Here is a 21,751-nt window from a genome sequence, read left to right on the forward strand (position 1 = left end):
GACCACATAAGTAGGTGAGTGGTAGCGTAACTAAACATTAATGTTTTCATAGCTATACACACCACCCTTCCACTGCACCTAGCTCTATTGCCTACTTTTTCCTAATTCTAATCACAATAACATTTTCCACAAAGCCATAAACTGTGCACAACAACACCAAACAAACAAACACTCATGCAAATATCTACCACATAACATTGCACCAACTGCCATAAATATGCATAACAGCACAAAACACAAATAACATTCACACAGATATCTATACACAAGTACTTTGGGGAAAGGGCAACTGAGGAAATTATTGGAGTAGGGTGTAATAACTTTTGCACAAGCCACACAGACAAGCATTGTGGATATGGCATAACTGGATTTACAGTTGACCACGAAGTAAATATGTGTTCCAATTAGTACAAGATTGCAGCAACGCACCATATATGCATAGCAGCAACCAATGAATAATCATACAAGTTAAAATTTAGCGTAATTAGTTTGGTTTGGCCATGCACAGATAATTAGCACTTCATCCATCCAATTTCTCCCAAAACTTCCTCAGTTCCCTATCACCCTGGTATAGCAACACTATGCCATATTAGTTGGTAATGTAATCACATAAAGGGAAACAATGTATATATCCAATGGAAAAATACCTATAAAATACGCATGGTGAAATTATGCACATTAGGAATATGTAACAGTCATAAGCAATGATGCTTGTTGCAGCAGAATGTCATTTATGTGAAATGAAATGATAAGTAGCTCTTAATTCAAACACATATCGTGTCAAAATGTGTATTGCGAAGGTCACAAATAACAAAAGCGAATCGGCAACACAAAGAGCAAAAAGTCAAGTCATCCGTCTAGCCCAGAAACATGGTTGCTGACCACACGCATGCAGTATATAGGTAGCTGGAAATAATATATTTATATGAGGGAATAAACTGCAGTAAATGTATTGCTATTGCAACAATTGACAAAATCCCATGGGATTATGTTGCCTGGTAGGATGTAGCAAAACACAAGCAAACAGCTGGAGATCCCTGCAAGCAGGATCAAATAGTGATGTCCTAATGATGTAATTTGTAGCCTTGTATATATGGAAGTGAACAGATCATAATCATACTGCTAAAAGCAGAACATCACACATGCCAACACAAATGCAGCAACATGCATGCCAACACAGCACGACAGCACACATGCAACAATAGTTACAATACGCATGCAATAACACACCTGCAATAACGCACCTGCAATGTCATGCATGTAATGATACAAACAGTACTGGAAGAAGTTATAGGAACGAACAAGTAGCATAGCTCACAAAAAATTACACCTAATTTAATGAGCAAAATCTGTGGGTATTGATTTGGTGTATTATGCTCATAGATATTCCGAGAAGAGGTATGAATGAATCACATATGCTAAGATAGCACCAATCAGTTGTATGTTTAGTGAAAATGGGAAAATTCAACACGGATAATCCAAAGCACTATGTAATTGACTTGCATAACCGTATTGTGGAGTCCACATAGTGATGCAAATGCGTGTATGTACAATTAACAAATACTTACTGTGTATGTGCAATTAATAACTGTTTTCCCAACACAATAGTACTGTACTTCCTAAACATGAATCAAGTAAACCATGCCTTGTGAATGCATGGTTTATCTGCATTAGAAGGAGGAATAACAATGCTCTTGCAAACACCTCTCATGCATTATTGACTGAGAGATATTCATTAGTTTACCCTAATCTAATCCAAAACAGCCAAGCTGTAAAAAAAGAGTGTGGCCCTCAGAAAAGCTATGGTGAAAAAAGATGTGAAATCCAAGGTGGCGGCCAAGAAATGGCTGTGATGGTAGGTTAATGGTAAAAATTTTAATAATGATAATTAAGATGAATTTGGTGCTGCTTGGTCTTGGCACAAAATTTACCTGAATTGTCGTTATTAAATTTTTTGCCATTAACCTACCATCACAGCCATTTGTTGGCCGCCACCTTGGATTTCGCATCTTTTTTCACCATAGCCTTTCTCAGGGCCGCAATCTTTTTTTACAGCTTGGCTGTTTTGGATTAGATTTCACTTCTTTTTGTATTTGTATACCCCAAAGCCGGCCTATGGCCGACTTTGGGGCTTTTTTAACCTATCTTTTTTTCTTTACCACAGGAAGAAGAGAAAGATGAAGAAGTTTTTGAATACTTTAACTAATTCTGATTTTATCGGTAAATGTACAAATTATATATATAGTAATACATTTATTACATGTTAATTATTCCCTACACATAACTTGTTTGCAACTCTCTACAGGGTGATTTGTTTGTAGCTGGACTCCCTACAAGGTAACTTCCTCTAGCTGATCTTTCTACAGGGCGATTTGTTTGTAGCTGAGTTCTCTACAGGGTGATTTGTTTGTAGCTGAACTCTCTACAGGTGATTTGTTTGTAGCTGAACTCTCTACAAGGTGATACTTCTAGCTGATCTCTCTACAGGATGACGTGTTTCTAACTGAACTCTCTACAGGGTGATCTGTTCACAGCTGAATTTTCTACTGCGTGATTTGTTTGCAGCTGAACTCTCTACATGGTGGTTTCTTTGTAGCTGAACTCTCTACAAGGTAACTTCTTCTAGCTAAACTTTTTACAGGGCATATTTGTTTGTAGCTGAGTTCTCTACAGGGTGATATGTTTGCAGCTGAACTCTGTACATGGTAGTTTCTTTGTAGCTGAACTCTCTACAATGTGACTTCTTCTAGCTGAACTCTCTACAGGGTGACTTGTTTCTAGCTGATCTCTGTACAGGGTGACTTGTTTCTAGCTGAACTCTCTACAGGTGATTTGTTTGCAACTGAATTCTCTACATGGTGGTTTCTTTGTAGCTGAACTCTCTACAAGGTGACTTCTTCTAGCTGATCTCTCTACAGGGTGACTTGTTTCTAGATGAACTCTCTACAGGGTGACTTGCATGTAGCTGAATTGTCTATCAGATTAACTGTTTGTAGCTGAATTCCGTACAGAATAACTTGCAATGTAATATAATTCTATAATGGAGTAAGTTGTAAACGTAGCTGAATGCTCTATTAGGGTGACTGTTCTATTAGAGTATCTCGATCTCGCATTTGCTACACGTTGTTGCCTTTCGAATCACAACTCAGTGGTTTGTAATCTGATTCTTCTGTACTACTGCAAGGACTTTCTATGATGATTATTCCACCTACGTACTGATTGTCAGCTCATTGCTCTAAGCGGTTTGCCTCGTAGACGTGAAAACTAATGGTCTTTTTATTCATAAAAATCGATCGCTTAATTTTGACACAGGTTGGGTTATGTGTCATATCTCCATGGTCGTTATCTCAATTCCTTTCAAACCACAAACGGCACTCCTACGATAGGTACTCCATCAATTTTCAATTCATTCCTCCAAGGGGTTTACCCTGTAGGCGTGACAGACCTTCGACCTTATTTTACGCACATAATCGGTCATCACTCCATGAACCTTCATCGGATTCCTACCAAAGGTGGTACTGAGATCCGCCTTAATGAGCCCTTCAATTGTGCAAAATTTCAGCCTGATTGGAGTACGCATTCGTGTTTTATGGCGAATTTTGCGAAATATGCGAAATGAAAAAATTTAATCGAAATTTGTTTGCTCGTATCTTGGAAGGCTGTTGCTATTGTTCCAGCAGTCACGTGAATAAAAATAAAACTTAGACAAAAAAAGGTCCTCAAACGAAAAAAGAAAAAGAAAAACACAAAATGCCTTGAGCAGGAATCGAACCTGGACCTCCAGTGCTTGAGCCCAGAGTCCTACCCACTGTGCTACATGGCTCCCAGCTACCCAATTCCCTTAGATTCTACCTTATATGTCTCTGAGTGGAGTAACTTCTATATAATATATATTGAAGGTGAAGAAGAAACTAAACCTGAACCCAACCCTAACCCTAACCCTAACATTAGAACTGCTTTTCGCGTTCCCTAAAGTTGAATGCTCGGGGCAACCTACTAGACGCGTTCCCTAAAGTTGGATACTTGGGGCAACCTACTAGACGTGTGCCCTGAAGTCGAATACTCGGGGCATAGCATACAATTAGTGTACTTGATAGTGAGAAATCTAGTGGACTGCCGGAACAATAGCACTGACAAAATATTTCCGGCTGCCGGAACAATAGCAACTTCGATCTCGGAAATGGCTGGACCGAGTTTCTTCAAATTTGGTATGTAGATTCCCTTAACTGGTCAGCATATCTGTAGCAAATTTGGTTCCAATCGGATAAGGGATCACAGAGCTACATAGGTGTGATAATTGCATTTTCTTTCTTCCTGTTAATATACTCACGGTGTGGCGCGCCGGCTTCTTGGGCCGCACGCATACTATCGTGTGTCTTGATGTAATTCAACTGTTCCATCAAAAGCATCCCGATCTCTTAAGCTTGATAAATATCAGGAAATGAGTGTAGTGAGACACCAATGCTAGCAGGAATTACATATCCTGATGGTCCATAAGTATCCCTTAGGACAGCTGGTGTAGGGTAGAATCAGCCTTCATCAGTCACAGGGACAGACAGGACTGACAATAAGCTGGTGTACCTGTTAGCACTCATGGCAGAGAGACAACAGGTTTTCCGGTTGTAATTGCATATTGAAATATTTAATAGTACTCGAGACTAGTACATGATTTCCTGTCATCATGCAGGCTGTATGCTGAAATGTATGAAGAGTGTGTGAAGGACGTGTGTTATGATGTACAAACATTTGCAACTGAGGGCATTGGATGGCATAGTGGTTGCACATAAAGGAAGTTGAATGCACAAGCTATCAAGTTTTGTATCCTGTAAAACACCAAAATTAATACTTGCTATCACAGATAAAAGCTAAACATGTAATAACAACGGTAATAGCATACGTATAAGCAAAGAGGCAAGCAGCAGCCATAATAGCTTGTGATTATAACATTCATGCAATATCACACATGCAATAACAAGCATGCAAATATCACGCATGCAAATAACACGCATGCAATAACATGCATACAATAATACGCATGCAGATAACACGCATGAAATAACATGCATGCAAATAACACACATGCAAATAACATGCATGCAATAACACGCATGTAAATAACATGCATGCAAATAACACACATGCATATAACACGCATGCAATAACACGCATGCAAATAACACGCATGCAAATAACAAGCATGCATATAACACGCATGCAATAACACGCATGCAAATAACACGCATGCAAATAACACGCATGCAAATAACACACATGCAATAACCCACATGCAAATAACACGCATGCAAATAACAAGCATGCAAATGACATGCATGTAAATGACACGCATGCAAATGACACGCTTGCAAATGATACCCATTCAAATGACTCGCATGCAAATGACACGCATTCAAATGACACGCATGCAAATGACACGCATGCAAATGATACGCATTCAAATGACACGCATGCAATCACATGCATGCAATCACACGCATACAGATAACACGCATGCAAATAACACGTATGCAATAACACGCATGCAATAACACGCATGGAATAACACGCATGCAATAACACGCATGGAATAACATGCATGCAATAACACGCATGGAATAACATGCATGCAATAACACGCATGGAATAACACGCATGCAAATAACACGCATGCAAATAACACGCATGCAAATGACACGCATGCAAATGACACCCATGTAAATGACACCCATGTAAATGACACGCATGCAAATGACACGCATGCAAATGACATGCATTCAAATGACACGCATGCAAATGACACGCATGCAAATGACATGCATGCAAATGACACCCATACAAATGACACACATTCAAATGACATGCATGCAAACGACACGCATGCAAATGACACGCATGCAAATGACACGCATGCAATAATACGCATGCAAATGACACGCATGCAAATATCATGCTGAATAAGCCATAAAGCAAATACAAGCTGCGTAGCTTGTGGTATTTATCGAAGCCACTGTTGAGTATTAAAGTTCCCGATAACACCATCCCTAACCCTCAGTAACCAACTGTACAATGATGTAGCAACAGTCCATGCATTAGTGTTGGTCAGTCACAACATTGGTCACAAAACCATGAGATGTGATATCAACAAAAAAAGTGCTTGTGGACTGATATAGGTGCTTACCTACCATGTGGAAAGTTAAGAAAGGTGCAGACCATGATGAACATAGCCGTATGCCTAACTATAGATAAGCCTGGCTGTAGGCTTGTGGAAGATAACGATAGTCTATATCTTCAAATTTACTATGAATGGTATGCTGAACTACACATCTACAACCAGTGTAGATAAATACCAATATGTACAATTGTTATGCATATGGGAGGCTTTTGCTCATCAAACAGTAATTGTATGTGTGGGCGGCTGACGAACGACCTTATTTTTCGAGCAGAGGTAAGACAACTTTGCACTACGCTACATAACGCTAAATTTGCTGACCAGTATAGATAAATACCAATTGTATGCATATGAGAGGCTTTTGGTCGTTAAACGCTAATTATATGTGTGGGCGACCAACGAATGACTTTATTTTTCAAGCAGAGGTAAGACAACTTTGCACTACTCTACAATAATGCTAAATTTGCTGAAAACACTGAAAACGCTCAGCCACAACAATACATTGTGTCAAACTAGACGCCAGCTCATTTTTGATTACACAATACTGATGACAGTTTAACATTTTGTAACCGCAACAGCACGTGGCAATTATATAAAAGTTTTATAATGGAACGGACTCATCGGGAATCATCAACGGTAGCCATCGCCTAACTGAGAAAATCTTATTCATCATTCATGGAATCGGTAGAAGGCTCTGCCTGCTCATCCTTCGCGCAGCCGAGCAACCACAATGTCCGTTTGATCCAGGTTTATCGCCGTGCCGCCTCCGCTAGACTTTACCAACTCTGCTCCAAATCGATCTTGAGTAGTAGTGACTCTCCATTGACACCAAGGACAAAAGTTTTTCTGTCCTCGAACACGCCATGCACTATGGCATGATCTCATGATCTCAAACCTGTCAAACAAGTTTATTACAATGAATCATTATGATGTCATTACATCTCATGTATCCTACAAGATTGGTTCAACTTTTACCTGAAACAAAAGTGTTGATTTCAGTTTGTGGTGCTAGCACTGCTAATATACAATGCCTCTCTAATGGACCTTACAGTCAACTCAAGGATTCTGTGTTGCTGAATTTAATTACTTTACTCAAAAGGCTAGTTTATCACTAAAGGATGCTGGCTTCATTTACTATGATATGGTACGTAGATTTGCACTGTATCCATTCTACACCCACACCAAGGCATGTTAATTTATTGCAATATACATTAAAGTTAGATACAGTAAGAAATAAATAGAGAATACTTTTGGGTACATAGTAATTTGATATTAACATGCATGCCTACTGTAGCTATACACACCAATCATCCAACTCTCAATGCTCTATCATGTATCAATAATGTTCCCTAGCCTGATGCACTACATATTGGGTCTTTATACACTTACTTTAAAACGTTGGCGTTGCCTTAGTTTTTAATCCACAAGATTCTCATGCTAGATCTCCGTAATTAGCATCGAGGCCAAGCATCAAGCACTCTATTATCTGTATAACACAAGCAAGATGGTACTTTGTAGTGGATTGAAGCTCAGTACATAAACGTGTTAACATGGCACATTTGCTGTACACTTACACATGTTAACGGTAGTCCAGGTGAGTGTAAAATGTTCAGGTCCATAATTATTGCTAGTGTTTCAGCTTACAACAAGCCTGCAATAACCATAAACCTCAGTAACTATCTGTGAATCAAGCTGATGATTACTGAATTCAAGTAGTAATGTTGATGGTGTCCAGCTGTCCTGAAGGTTGTTAACAACTGAATCTTGTGTATTTTAATTACTGTCATAACTACATTTCATTAAGCTTTGAATTTTCATAAAGTGCAGTTACTGGACAGTGAAGTACAGTACTGTTCACACCTCAATTGTACCTGTAAGTGGATTTTGTAAAGGAAAACTAGACTTATATTATGTCATATGCACCTGTTAAAACATTTCACAGAATTTCTTGTAATTCGAGGTACTGACTACTGATTCTAATCACTGTAAACTGTAATGCTGAGTAGAAGTTTGTAATGCCTTATTTTGTAGATCATAAATATTCCGGTTGTACATTAAGGCTGATTTTCCAAATTCTGGTCACAATGTATGGAAACTTTAGTACACTTTTTCATTTGTTGTTGCCCACACAAAGTTCTATTAAGTACATTTATATAACATTTCAGGAACTGCATACAGAAAATGCCTTCAAAATGGTCAGTGGGAAGAACCAGATGTGTCAGAATGCCATACACCAGCGATAAAAAAAATTGAGGCAGAAGTTGAATCATCACTTTGTAATGAAAACAGATCAGAACCAATAAGAGCAAACACTATCATTGGCATCACTAATGATTTGAGTAGTAGTTTGAACACTACACAGATGATATTTCCAAATGATGTTAATTCTGTAGCAAACATTTTGGAAACGGTTATTTTGTAAGTTGAATGGCCTCATGATAATTCACAACAATAATCCACCATTATGCTTGGCCTACTTTATTCCACGGACTGGACTGGACTCGCGGACTGGACTGGACTGGACTCGCTGACTTAACTGGAAACAGCCTTTAAACAATAATCCAGGAATTATCCATCTCTTGCAACCCTGGAAACACCACTATTGAGCTACAACTGTGCTGCTGCTGGCTCTTCCTTATAAGTCATGACACTAGAGCATACACGGACTGGACTTGTGGACTGAGCTGGAAACAGCGTTAAACAATAATCCAGGCATTATCCATCTCTTGCAACACTGGAGAAACCACTATCGAGCTATAACTGCTGGTACTGCTCTTCCTTACAAGTCAGATGACACTAGCATGTGCACTAATTGATTAGAATACACTTACGATAGACGTGTACTCGCAGTGATAAAGCGTGACAGAGGCTATTTCTGTAGCGTACATGTTTTCCTTTGTTGCTTCCATACTTAACACTAGCGTTAGGGTTGTAGTGATGAGCCATGTTATTTGTATAGCCCATCACCTTGCCTGGTGGTGCCACCTAGCTACCTGCTAAGAATAATTACTGGCTCATCTCTACAGCTGTAACACTAGTGCTAAAGCAAAAAAGGAAAACATTTATGCTACAAGAATAACCTCTATTACGCTGTATCACTGCTAGTACTCATGTATCGTAAGAGTATTCTAATTAATTAGTGCATACGCTAGTGTCATGACTTCTGAGGAAAAGCCAGCAGCAGCACAATTGTTTATTTTATTTATTTATTTATTTAGCTTTACAGCATGCATGCAAGTAAAAATCTAAATTGCATGCTGAAGGTATACCAGCAACAGGTGCTGACGTCCAAGGTGAAAAAAATAAATAAATAAATAAACAATTTTAGTTACCATTAATTACAGAATTATAGTTACAGTTCATTGAAGTTAACGGAGATAGGCAAACTGGAGCAATGATGGCATGGACAAAGGATGTGAAAAGTGCAGGCTCGATCAGAATTGAAATTATTTGGAAAAATGTGTCCATAGGTGTTGGATTAATTAGCGTTTGATAGTGCTAGCTAGTTGGTAATGAAATGTTAATAGCTGGGAGATAGTATGTAAAGTCGTATGATTCTATTGAAATAAAAGTGACGCTGTACCGCTGATGTTGTTCTAGGATGGGTTAGTTTGTGATGTGTCCCTGATCTAGCAGAGTTACTGGTACAGATAATATGGTCTCTGATTTCAAAGTTGTCTGATGGCGATTTCAATGATTTTATTAAGAACATAAGGTCATTTATTTCATAGATGTACATTAGTGGAAGGAGGTTTAGTTGTTCCAGTCTGGATTTATAGGTAGAGGTGTAGTCATTTAAAACATACTTAGTTGCTCTTCGCTGTATGCATTCTAGTGATGTTATGTCTTTTATTAATTGCGGTCTCCATATTTGCGAGCAGTAGATTAGTTGGGATGTTACTAATGAGATGTACAAGTTTTTCTTGGCTTCCATACAATTGGTTTTAGCTCGATAGTGGTGTCTCCAGTGTTGCAAGAGATGGATAATTCCTGGATTATTGTTTAATAGCTGTTTCCAGCTTAGTCCGCAAGTCCAGTACAATTCAGTCTGCGAGTCCAGTCCAGTCCAGTCCGTGGAATAAAGTAGGCCATTATGCTGTGTCATTTTACATTATTCAGTTACTAACACACAGGGTGACTGTACAAATTGATGATGAGGATGATAATAGCTCAATAGTACAGGAAGTGACTAAGGTATGTATTACATTTAGTATAGAGCCCTCTAGTTTTGTAATATTCAGACATTCATATCTATATAGCAGATGTAAATATCCTTGGGTGATTTTCAGTAGTTACTATAAGGTGCAACAGAGGAAGCGCCTATTCCAAGACTTCAGCCATATAGCATGATATTGGTCATTATACTTGATGCATATTAAGTTTTGAGGCTTCACTACAACCAACTACCTGCAAGTTATTTATTTAGTATTGCATTATTTTGTAAGTACATGCAGGTATCATGTAATGAGCAAGATCAACAGGCATTTACCTTTTATTACTTGTGTGATTAGTTTTATTAGTATTAATATTATTATTATGGAGCAGGACTGTCTGTGTCTACCAATGATGTATATTTAGGCAAAACAGTAATGATCTTTTTCAAAGCAACAGTCAGCAATGATTTAATCTCTTTTGAATATGTTACTACAAAGGATTGTCTAAGTACAATTTCTTTGTTGCAAATGACTTTTTACTTTGGTTTTAATTGATGAGTATTCCTACATAAGACTAACTGTATATCTGAGTCTCATTGTGGGTGTTGCTGTACATTTGTAATCCTTTACTGCACTAACATTTATGCACGTACTGTATCTTGTACATGAAAACTTACATGCTATAGAGTCTGGTTGTTAAGTACACATATATATAATTATTTTAAGAACATCATAGCATACTTGTTTCATAATCATGGTTGATAAGCGTAGGTGCACAAACATCAAATGAGGTGCAGCTATGCAAGAGAAAACTGTTAGAGGTTTGTCAATTGTGCTAGACTTGAAATCTCATGTGGTACATGGCCAATAGTAATGTGGATTTCACAAGCAAAACAGTCTTCTGCAGCATAGAAATCATGCACCATATGAAGGATTTACAGAGGAACTGGACTCCAAATAATATTATCAGTACACGTGGTGACTGCAAATCAACGCCATGCCAAGAGAGTTAATCCATGAACACTCACGATGAGGTTTTCTTATTAGGAACATTGCTTAACACATGCATGTTAATACTAAATTTTTCAGGAATTTTTTTTAAGCACATGTGCCTAACAGCCAGACTCTACAGTACTTTAGTACAGAATACCTCAGTTGTTTATGACCATAACTATTCCATTACTTGTAGGATATTACTGATGTGTTGGATATTCTATTTGATGAAGGAAATGATGCATCTTTTCAGCAATTAAGAAATAAGGTTTGATTACTTTTGTACCAATGTATGACAGCAATCCACACTTGTTACAGTACTATACCTTTGTATATACAGCTAGTTTGCATAATCTGTATAAAGTGAAACATCATGGGCTTCCTATATAATCAATGATAGCTTGATGGCCTTAAGAGGTGTATGCTAAATGAGGCTTTACTGTAATTAAAAGCTTTCATGTTGTGACTACTATTACATAGAGTATTGGAAATTTAGCAATGAATATGGCTATTATAAAAAGAAATTAGATGAGACATTTCTTTGTGTAATTCTGTTTTACCTTCATAATAGCCTATTCAAAACATGTGATTACTATCACATGATCAATTCCATGATCATCAGTTATCAATCATGTAGTCAGTTGTGCAAGAGCATATTTAAGGTTATCATTATGATCATCTGCACTTTAAATGTGCCTATGTTGGAATTAGGTAACTTATAGCTAATATGATGTGATCTCTCTGCAGGATGTAGTACAAACAACAGCAACAGCTAGTGAAAGATTACTAGCAAACTCTGAACAAACTAGCAGATTGTTAAGTACTACCCTAGATGTTAGTGATAATGAAACTGCCAGGACCAGTCTAGTAGGAAGAAGGAATAACATTGGTTAGGGAAATATATTTGTTGTGCACATGGTGGACACATAATAACACAGTTATCCACATCAGCTATAGAGCAATATACTCTCTTGTACCAATTTGAAGACAAGTTTCAATTCATCATAATTATTGTTTATGGTTGCCAACTAAAATCTATACCTATAAGCGATAGTTTCCTTTTAACTTTACCTCTTGCACTATGCTGCAGTGCTCAATAATCTGTTATACTCAAAATTATGTTCAATGTTCTGTTCTTAATATCCATGTTTTGTTACCTTATGATTATCTGTTGCCCACCGAAAATGTGTTGATTTGGCTTCTTTAAAACAGTCATAGTTATCTGGCTGACTGATCTCCATTAGCTAGGCCATGTCTTATGTTTTACAGATGTAGTGGGTCAGTATTTTCCAAAACTAGAAAGTTAATATAAATCACATAATCCCTTAGAGAGAGTTAAAATGGATGTAGACTCATGGATGTTGTGCAAAAAGATTTGCAATAAGGCTAGCAGAAAAGTGAAGGGAATTTAGGGAAATATAGTAGTACAGGTGTATATGGTTCCCCACAAAACATTTAGACCCTTTGGTGGTGGATTTTGGAGGTGTCTAAGTTACTTGGACCCTTTTCTTGTTCATTACATACATCAACAATGGTAGCGCTGGCAATGCATTACCACCTAAAAAATTATTTTAAACCCATAGTCACAGTTACGGGTGGAGTTTCTACTATATTTCCCCATTACAAGCAGCTGTCAAGAATGTTAAATATATAAAGGGTCTAAATAAGACCACAGGGTTCTACATAATTCAGTAACCATCAGGCCCTGCTGTATAATAATTATAGCACCTTTGCTTTACTTAGGCCCCACAACACCGGGCCATTGGGTTACTAAATTATGTGGCCTGAAGTCTAACTATTATACTTGGACGTTGACTCATAAGGTACTATGGAGTTTAGTAACCTGAAGGCCCTGTGTTGTGGTGCCCAATGGCAACTAAAGGGAGGGCACTACTACAGGGCCTGGGGGTCACAACATTTTGCAGAATCCTGTGTTTCAAAGTATAATGGATGTAATGTACACTTCATCTTGTTAAGAATGGTCTCTATAGGACATGAGTATTGTACTATGGGATTTAGAGACCACGTTTTCAGCCAATCAAGTTTCAGCAACAAGCTTATTGAATTCTAATTTAAGGTTGCATTTTAAAAAAATCAAATACTATACTCTGATAGAGCAGTCATATATACTCTAATAAAACAGTCAGTGGTAGATGATATTGATTCCAGTAAATTTATAGTTTTGTTTTTTTCAACCTGCTGGGTCACCACTAGAGGGTAAATAATTTGTGAAACATTTGGCATGGCCTGACTTGAATTTTACATTACTATGTATAAGGCTTAATTAGTCTACCTACCTATAATATGTTAAAATAATGCATGATGCTTCAGGTGCCTATAGCCAGCACAATCAACAGGTGCTTACAAAATTCCATACCATGTTTAAACATCCAGTATCACCACACACAAAGTGAGGGTATCTGGTTGGGGGCTGCATATTATAATCATTAAGCTAACTGTCACTTGAAGAAAGTTAAGCTTAGACTCCATTTAGGCTGTTTTGGGTGGGTAATAAATCTCATATACTCCACCTGGTTTTCTAATATACTCCACGCCTTCAGGCACAATATAACATATGCTCAAAACTAAGTGCATCCAATCAGTATGCATTTTTCATGTGCAGTGATGTAACAAGGGCACTTGTTTTGTCACGTGAGCATGAATATTTGCCATGGTGTTAGCATTATCATAAGAAAACCAGCTGCTTTTGCCAAGCCTACAGTAGAAACAGCCATGGCTGAAATGAGAAATAGAGTCTAAAACAATTATTCGGGCACAATGTGGAGTCTATGAAATTTATAAACCCAAAGGCCCGAGCTGTAGCACCCTCGCTTCACTCGTGTGCTACTAAGGGGCCTTCAAGTTTATAAATTTTGTAGACTCCACATTGTGCCAGTACAACTGCTTTAGACATTACACTCAGATTACTTACCTCATCGATGGTTGTTTCTGCTGTAGGCTCAGCAAAAGCGGCTTGTTTTCTTGTGATAATACAAATGCCATGGCAACTATGTATGCTCACACGACAAAATTAAGCACCCTCATTACATCACTGTATGTGAAAAATTCATACTGATTAGATAAACCTAGTTTTGAGCATATGTTGTATTGTGCCTGAAGGCATGGAGTATATTAGAAAACAAGGTGCAGCTGTGGAGTATATGAGATTTATTACCCACCCAGAGCAGCCTAAATAGAGTCTAAATAGTACTATTCCTACAGCATCTGATATATGATATCACATTATATATCCATATCACACCATACAGTAAATGTATGTACAGACTACAAAAAACTGTTGTGAGTTTGCTTACTTATCTTGTCACAGCTTGATCATTTATACATGTAATTATCTACTATTTTAGCAATTGAAGTAGTGATACCAACTGAAGAAAGTTTGATGACAATGGAAAACATCATGTTACCTAATACAAGCTCATCCACTTTTGAGAAAATGACACCAACGTTTCAAATACCAAGTACTGTGATATTAAACCAAATGAATAAAGAAGGTACTATTTTAGTATGGGTAACTAATAGAAAACTGTCCTTGAAATGCACAATGGAGTATAATTCTATAAAAATTTTTAAAGAAATTGGAATGAAAATACTTACTCTAAAGTAACAAAGCAATTGTGTTCAGATATATAACTAGGTTGTCACTAAAAATTGTTATAAGTTTAGTAATTTAATTATAATTTAGTAATTTAACTTTGTATCACTTTATTACACACTTAATACTTGTAGTAAACATGACAAATTTTCTTTGTTTGTGCATATAGGAAGAAGAGTTCCAGTCATTAGCACTGTTACTAGAAATTCACACCTACCTACAGATGAGGGGTATGCTGTCTTGAATACACAGGATATGATATCATACACATTTTCATGCAGGGTGAGATTGGAAAGCTTGATACTATCTATTCAAATATCAAGTAATGAACGGCCTAGAACAAGTCTTGGAAATGAAACTGTGTCTATGATATTTCATATTGGAAGTGTAAGTACATATTACAGTATGTACAGAAATATTTTCATGGAAACTTTACTGATGTACTGTATACATACATACTGTAACTTTGTTAACTGCTTGTGACATCTCACAGTGTGTGTAGTTTACTTTTAAACATTTGTATGTTTACATCATTACAAATGTTTTCTTTTTGTTCACCTCTGCAATGTAGCCGGGGAATAACACACGATTTAATAGTCGCTGTGCTTTTTTCGACTTATCAAAGTATGTACAGTATATCATTAAATCTTTTTCTACAAATATATATTTCACATCCTTAATGTAGTACTACCAATCAAAGTGGCAGGTTCTCAACTGATGGTATCATACAGAGTGACACAACTAATAACACATTTGTTCAGTGTTCTACTACCCACTTGACCAGTTTTGCTGTTCTGGTAGATGTGTCTGGAGTGAGTGCTACTTAAACTTGTAGCTCCTTTGTTATCATACATACACATGGGAAAGTGATCTGTATTATTTACCAATAACAACAAAATGCCTACATGTATATGATGTCATGGGAACATGGGAAATGTGTCAGAGCTCAAAATAACAGTCGGAAGTCTGCAGTTTTCCATTCAAATCCCTCCTACAACCGACCAATATTTGTTATGGTCAGCAGTTACTGCCTAGCATGTGGAATAATAACTTAGCTATTCATGTGTCATAATAGTGTAAAGCAAACATTCACAGTATTCTGCTGAAGTCACTCTCAGATTTGGCATGCCTCCAGGCCCCCTAGCTTAGCATCTGTAACACTGGTGTATGCCATCCTGGCTACATCCCTCATTATGCATAGTTGATAATGTAGCACCGCAAATCAATAGCCAGCAACCGCAGGGCAAATTTGGTTTTGATCTGCAGTCACTGCAGTACATATCTTTTTCATTATTGTGAGCACTGGTATGTAATATTAAATTTGATTATAGACTTCTAATTAAAGGCCTTAGGATGATGACTGCTAATTAGTGGTATGCGATATCAGGATTTTTATTTCGATATTATATCAATGCGATATTGGGGTAAATATCGAAATTTCGATACGATTTTCGATAATTTTTAATTATGTGGGTGGTGTAATTGCGTGGGCGGCCGATATTTATAAATATGCTTGAAATACAATTTGCACACAAACCATTGCATAAAACTAATAATAAGCCTAGAAAACTGGCAGACAAGTTTTAAAGTGGCTAGATAGTACAGAACCAACCTTTATTTCTAGCGTGATTGCAAAATCACACACTAAATGCTGTAGATTTATCGAAATATTCTTCGATATTTCGATAATTATCGCAAATTATTACATTTTTGATAAATATTGAAATCTGCCGAAGCAGTATCGAAAATCGATACGATAACGATATCGACAAAATTATTGCAAAATCGATATTTTTTCGATATATCGCACATCACTACTACTAATGTTACTGATATTGTGAACTACTTATACACTCTTTTGAAATGTTTATGTAATAGTTGTATCATGTACCCGAGTGATTTGCCTGATATGTACATCCAAGATCAAGGACCATCAGGCCCAAGAGCGTGGGTGTACATATCAGGCAAATTACGAGGGCATGTGATACAACTAATAGGTACCATGCCAATGCAAGCTTAGTCTGGAGGCGATTAATCACCCAAACCAATACGAGACCGACCACTGAATTCATTATATGGACCAACTTATTGAATTCAATTATGGGACAGCAGCAACGTTGTGACTACGTTTCTTAATATGAATGGGTAAGTCCTAACAGTATCACAGAAAGAGAGAGAAACCATCATTATTGATGAAAAAGGCATAAACAATATAAAAATTAATAAAGTGTGGTGTGTCCTCGGACTCATGCGACCACATATATTTCAATTAAGCAATTTTACAAGTATTTTAAAGCCACTGCATTGTTTACAGATCGTTTGCTACATTTACTAAACATCTATAGGGGTAAGCTTCGCTGTAGCGTGTTTATCTCATGTTACTCGAAAAGTGGGCATGTCCATATTCAAAAATGCAGTAAACCACTTATTATGCTATGGCACTTGTTCTCGCCTTAAACCAACGTTTCTCGACTCATAGGATGGCAAGGGTGACAAATCGCTTCCATCAGAGTGCTGTAGGAATGCAAAATTGAAAGCATGGTTTTCATCACGTGACCAATAATAAATTCCCTCAATCGATTTCGGCTCGAGTTTTTACATAAACAATTTGGCTATACTGCTCCCACATCAAGGGATGGTAGATTTAAAATGTACCATAGCCAGCTATGTTTTAACTTAAATGTACCATGGCCAGCCAAGGTTTATAAGACATGTATCCTGAAATTTGCCTTTGAAGTTAGGTGGCTTCATAATACATTTTATATTATGCAGTAATACTGTACAGAAAACAGACTGAGGCAATGAGAAAAATAATCATGTAATAGTTTCCTATCCAATAGAATAGCAATTTCACTTCTCCAAAATCTTGCTAAACATTATGATTGCATGCAGACATTATAGAAACTGTGAATAATTTTGAGAATAATACACAAACATTGGGAATAATAAAAAAGTAATGCGAACTTTTGGAATAGAATAATGAGGAAGTTTTGAGCATAATTCCCTGAGGTCTAATCATTAAGAAGTGTACATTGCTAAATAATAGTTAGACATCAAGAACCAGGGTTCTACAGGATTTAGAAAACTCAAAGGCCCTGCTTGGGTACAGCAAGGGTGCTATTAAGGGTCTGAGGGTTTCTAAATCCTGTAGAACCTATTGGTTCTTGACGTCTAACTTATTACACTACAACTTTTTATTGGGAGTGTATAAACAGTGGAATGGACTACTGGATGGTGGAATACTGGAATGGTGGAATGGAATTTTTTAAAGTTCAATATCATTTTTTACATCCAAATAAGTACAACTCCTCCTCTTAAGGTTACGGAATAGTTTAAAATGCGTGGGCGGAACAAATTACAAAACCTGCTTTAACAAAGCAGGGATAAATAATTTCACCAACTGTGTTGTGTTAGCAATGCAACTAATTGTACTTGTTTGTTTATACTGCAGAACAATGACTGTTCTTGGGTGTGTGGTCCACAAGAGAGCGATGTTTTATAAAAACACGCCTCCGAAAACCAGACTAACAGATTACCGAATCCTTATAATTTCAACACAAGTGATTAAACAACTGAAATACCTAGGTCCTGTGGAAGCGGTTTTTTAAGTTACTTATTGTATAGACGCTTTATTGAACTTTTAGTAGTTTTTTTGAGTGAAACAAGCTCTTTGAAGGCTTGTATCTAAGTCACTGGGAAGAAACACGCCAAAACGCTTCCACAGGACCTAATAAATTTAATACACAGTATCACTATGCCCCAGAAATGCCAATAGAGCCTACAGCTTTTGCTGTATTTGGCGGCGGAAAAACATGGTAGTGACAGCTGGGGCTGAGCGATGTACGGGCTGGCTTACTTGTGTTACTACAACAAATTGTAGTGTTTCACCTGCCTCAAACTACACTGTAGCTACATAAAAACATTAAATATGAAGGGCTTCACCTTCATTTAAAACTTTTCACGCTGCTAGACTGGTTTTATGGGCTTCTTAAAAAGTTTCGATAGGCATTCAAAATTTTGAATGATTGCCCGTGACTATACCGTAACCTTAAGTATGAAAAAAAATAGGATTCCTCATTGAAGTCAGCTCATTTAGCATACTTTTCCTCACCACAACACTTGTATGACTTATAATTCAATACTTTATTACTTGTCTGAACTAACTGTCATAATGAAGGTTCAGTTCAGTGTGCAATGTGGTACTGCCACAGCTTTCAAGATAGTCACGTTTCACTTTACCCAAAGATTTTTGCTTAGGCTTCTAGGTTAGTGGTAAACCCTGGTACAGGCTCTGACTTCTGTGTTTGCACCTAACTAGTAAAGTTGATAATAAATAAATGAATACTTCATTATACAGTGAATGTACTTTTACAATGCATACGTGTAATCAGCTAGCTAGCTAACTTTTTATCATTAATTGGGAACAAGGGTTAAGTCAGGAGTCTTCTTGGTATTCTCAATAAACTGCTATTGTGCATGTTCATAACTGACTTTACGGTACATTACATTGGTAAACTTTGTCTATAGTGAGGTGAATTATGCTAAAAGAGTTGACTTCAAGGGGAATCCAATTTATTTGCTTACTTAAGGGGAGGGGTTGTACTAAATTTGGATGTAAAAACTGATATTGAACTTTTAAAAATTCCATTCCACCATTCCAGTAGTCCATTCCACTGTTTATACACCCCCTTTTTATTGTACCTTGAGTTGACAGCTGCTTGTAGTGTCTTGTTAATTAGTACAAACAAACCCTCAACACCTCCCTCTAATTCAGCATGGCTGTTGCTATCCATTTAAACACCCATGCGTAGCCAATGTTACAGGTGGGTGCTTGCCATGTTTATGCTTTGAAGTATAACTAATTGGACTACAACTCATTGTTGTGCCTTAACAGCTGCTTTTAAATAGGAAATGTAGTGTTGATTAGTATAAACAAGCCCATTACACCTCCCTCTAATTCAGTACAGCTGTTACTACATATCTTTTAAATGCCCATGCATTGCCAATGTTACAGGCATGTAATTTTTGTCATGTTTCATATTGCCTCATAGTGTGTCCTCTATTGGACATGCACTACGGGATTTAAAGACCATGTTTTCAGCCAATCAAATTTCAGTATCACACTTGTTGTAGTCTAATTATTGGGAAGAGTAACAGTTTTGTGGTGTTTATTGTTTATAAATCTTCACTGAATAAAATACTCCAATTAATTATACTGTGTTGCACTGATAAGTTAAACAATTGTTAATAATATGCTATAATGCTAGAATGCATCTCCACTCTGCTGTGTTACAGGAAAATTCTGAATCTAAAGCTTTGACCATAATCAGCTACATCGGATGTACTGTGTCTATAGTGTGTCTAATAATTGCGGTGATTTTGTTCATTGCTCTAAGGTAATATGGTACAATACCATGTATTGGGAATGATTTGATGAAGAAAATATTTGCAAATACTCTATCCTTTTCTCATTTACATGTACCAGAAAACAATAGCAATTTATTGTGTAAAACAATTTGGGAGTCATGCCTACAATCGGTCAGTCATGGCCGCACATCTCATTGTGACATGTTGACTGTAAATTAAAGACTGTGACTTGTTGCATGGATGGGTATCACACATAATCTGCGACTTCTGATTTGTGCAGATAGAATTCACAATACTAAACAGATGATAGGCAAACCACTCTACAAGTTGATGAGTGAATCGGGTACAGTATATTTGCCCCATTTTCTCTTGAGTAACACCAATTTCCTTCCAATGTCACTGTATTAATACTGACATTTGCTTCTCTGATTGAATCACATGGTATTGTTGTGCATGACTGTGTAGCATTGTACACAGCATGATGTAAAAACTTAGTTGTTTGCGGTAATGATCAAAGCCAGCTACAATCATACTCACACCTCATGATGGGAAAAATATGCAAGACAATATTCCCAAATCAGGCCCATAGCCAGGGGGAGTTCAGGGGGTTCTGAAGAACTGCCCTCTTCGAAAAAAGTCCACAATTTCAGTAAAAGGTTCACAATTTTAGCAAAAAGGTCCATAATTTAACCAAAAGGTCCACAATTTTAGTATACAAGTCCAAATTTTCAGGAGCAAAAGTCCATTAGCTACAGTTTACTATAGATACTACTAATAAGAAGCTAAATTAAGTGCTCCGAGGAACTAATTCAGTGCTTATATTAAATGCAATGCGAGATCGAGATGCTCTAATAGAACAGTCAACCACTCTAATAGAACAATCACTCTAATAGAACAGTCACAATTACATTTTCTTTTAAAAACTACATGTAGATTGTCTAAACTGAGCTTTCATTAAAAATATAAGATCATGGTGGACAAACCCCTCCATGTAGAGCCCACCAATAGCATCCATGCTTCAACTCCATGCAATGTGTAAATTTCATTGTTTAAGACACCCTTTGTTCTGCTCCACTACCCTGTCGATCATGGCAGAGTGCTCAACCTTTCCCATTCTTATTCACTGTGACATTCCAATATATTATACTTAGATACATGCATGTGCAGATGGTATAATTACAGTAGCAGTAGAGATATTTTTCCAGATATCATCCATACAGCTGGTCTTCAGCTTACCTAAAAATTGTGATTTTTATTGACTGAAATGCCACTAAATTCAACCTTTTAGCATCTATTTTCAAAACATTTCCTGGGGGGGATGCCCCCAGACCCTCCTAGTTCCTGCATGCAAGTCTGAATCATGTCATATAAAAAGGTCCACTTTTCTTCTAAAAGAACCTACCCTGATAAAAGTCTAGCTATGGCCCTGCAGATACATCTGAAATCATGAATTCTGTG

General features: G+C 37.1%; 1 protein-coding gene across 1 annotated transcript in view; it reads left to right on the forward strand.

Annotated features, from left to right (window-relative positions):
- Positions 1-21,751, forward strand: part of LOC136253728 (adhesion G protein-coupled receptor L4-like) — a 94,224-nt gene that overhangs the window by 42,090 nt on the left and 30,383 nt on the right. The window contains exons 5-14 of the mRNA XM_066046384.1: positions 8,332-8,584; positions 10,300-10,360; positions 11,510-11,581; positions 12,061-12,202; positions 14,679-14,825; positions 15,096-15,156; positions 15,208-15,313; positions 15,498-15,550; positions 15,612-15,738; positions 20,222-20,322. Of these exons, the coding sequence (XP_065902456.1) occupies positions 8,332-8,584; positions 10,300-10,360; positions 11,510-11,581; positions 12,061-12,202; positions 14,679-14,825; positions 15,096-15,156; positions 15,208-15,313; positions 15,498-15,550; positions 15,612-15,738; positions 20,222-20,322 (1,123 nt within the window). The remainder of the gene's footprint in view (positions 1-8,331; positions 8,585-10,299; positions 10,361-11,509; positions 11,582-12,060; positions 12,203-14,678; positions 14,826-15,095; positions 15,157-15,207; positions 15,314-15,497; positions 15,551-15,611; positions 15,739-20,221; positions 20,323-21,751) is intronic.

The sequence above is a fragment of the Dysidea avara genome, chromosome 4, assembly GCF_963678975.1.
Source record: "Dysidea avara chromosome 4, odDysAvar1.4, whole genome shotgun sequence".
Classification (NCBI taxonomy): domain Eukaryota; kingdom Metazoa; phylum Porifera; class Demospongiae; order Dictyoceratida; family Dysideidae; genus Dysidea; species Dysidea avara.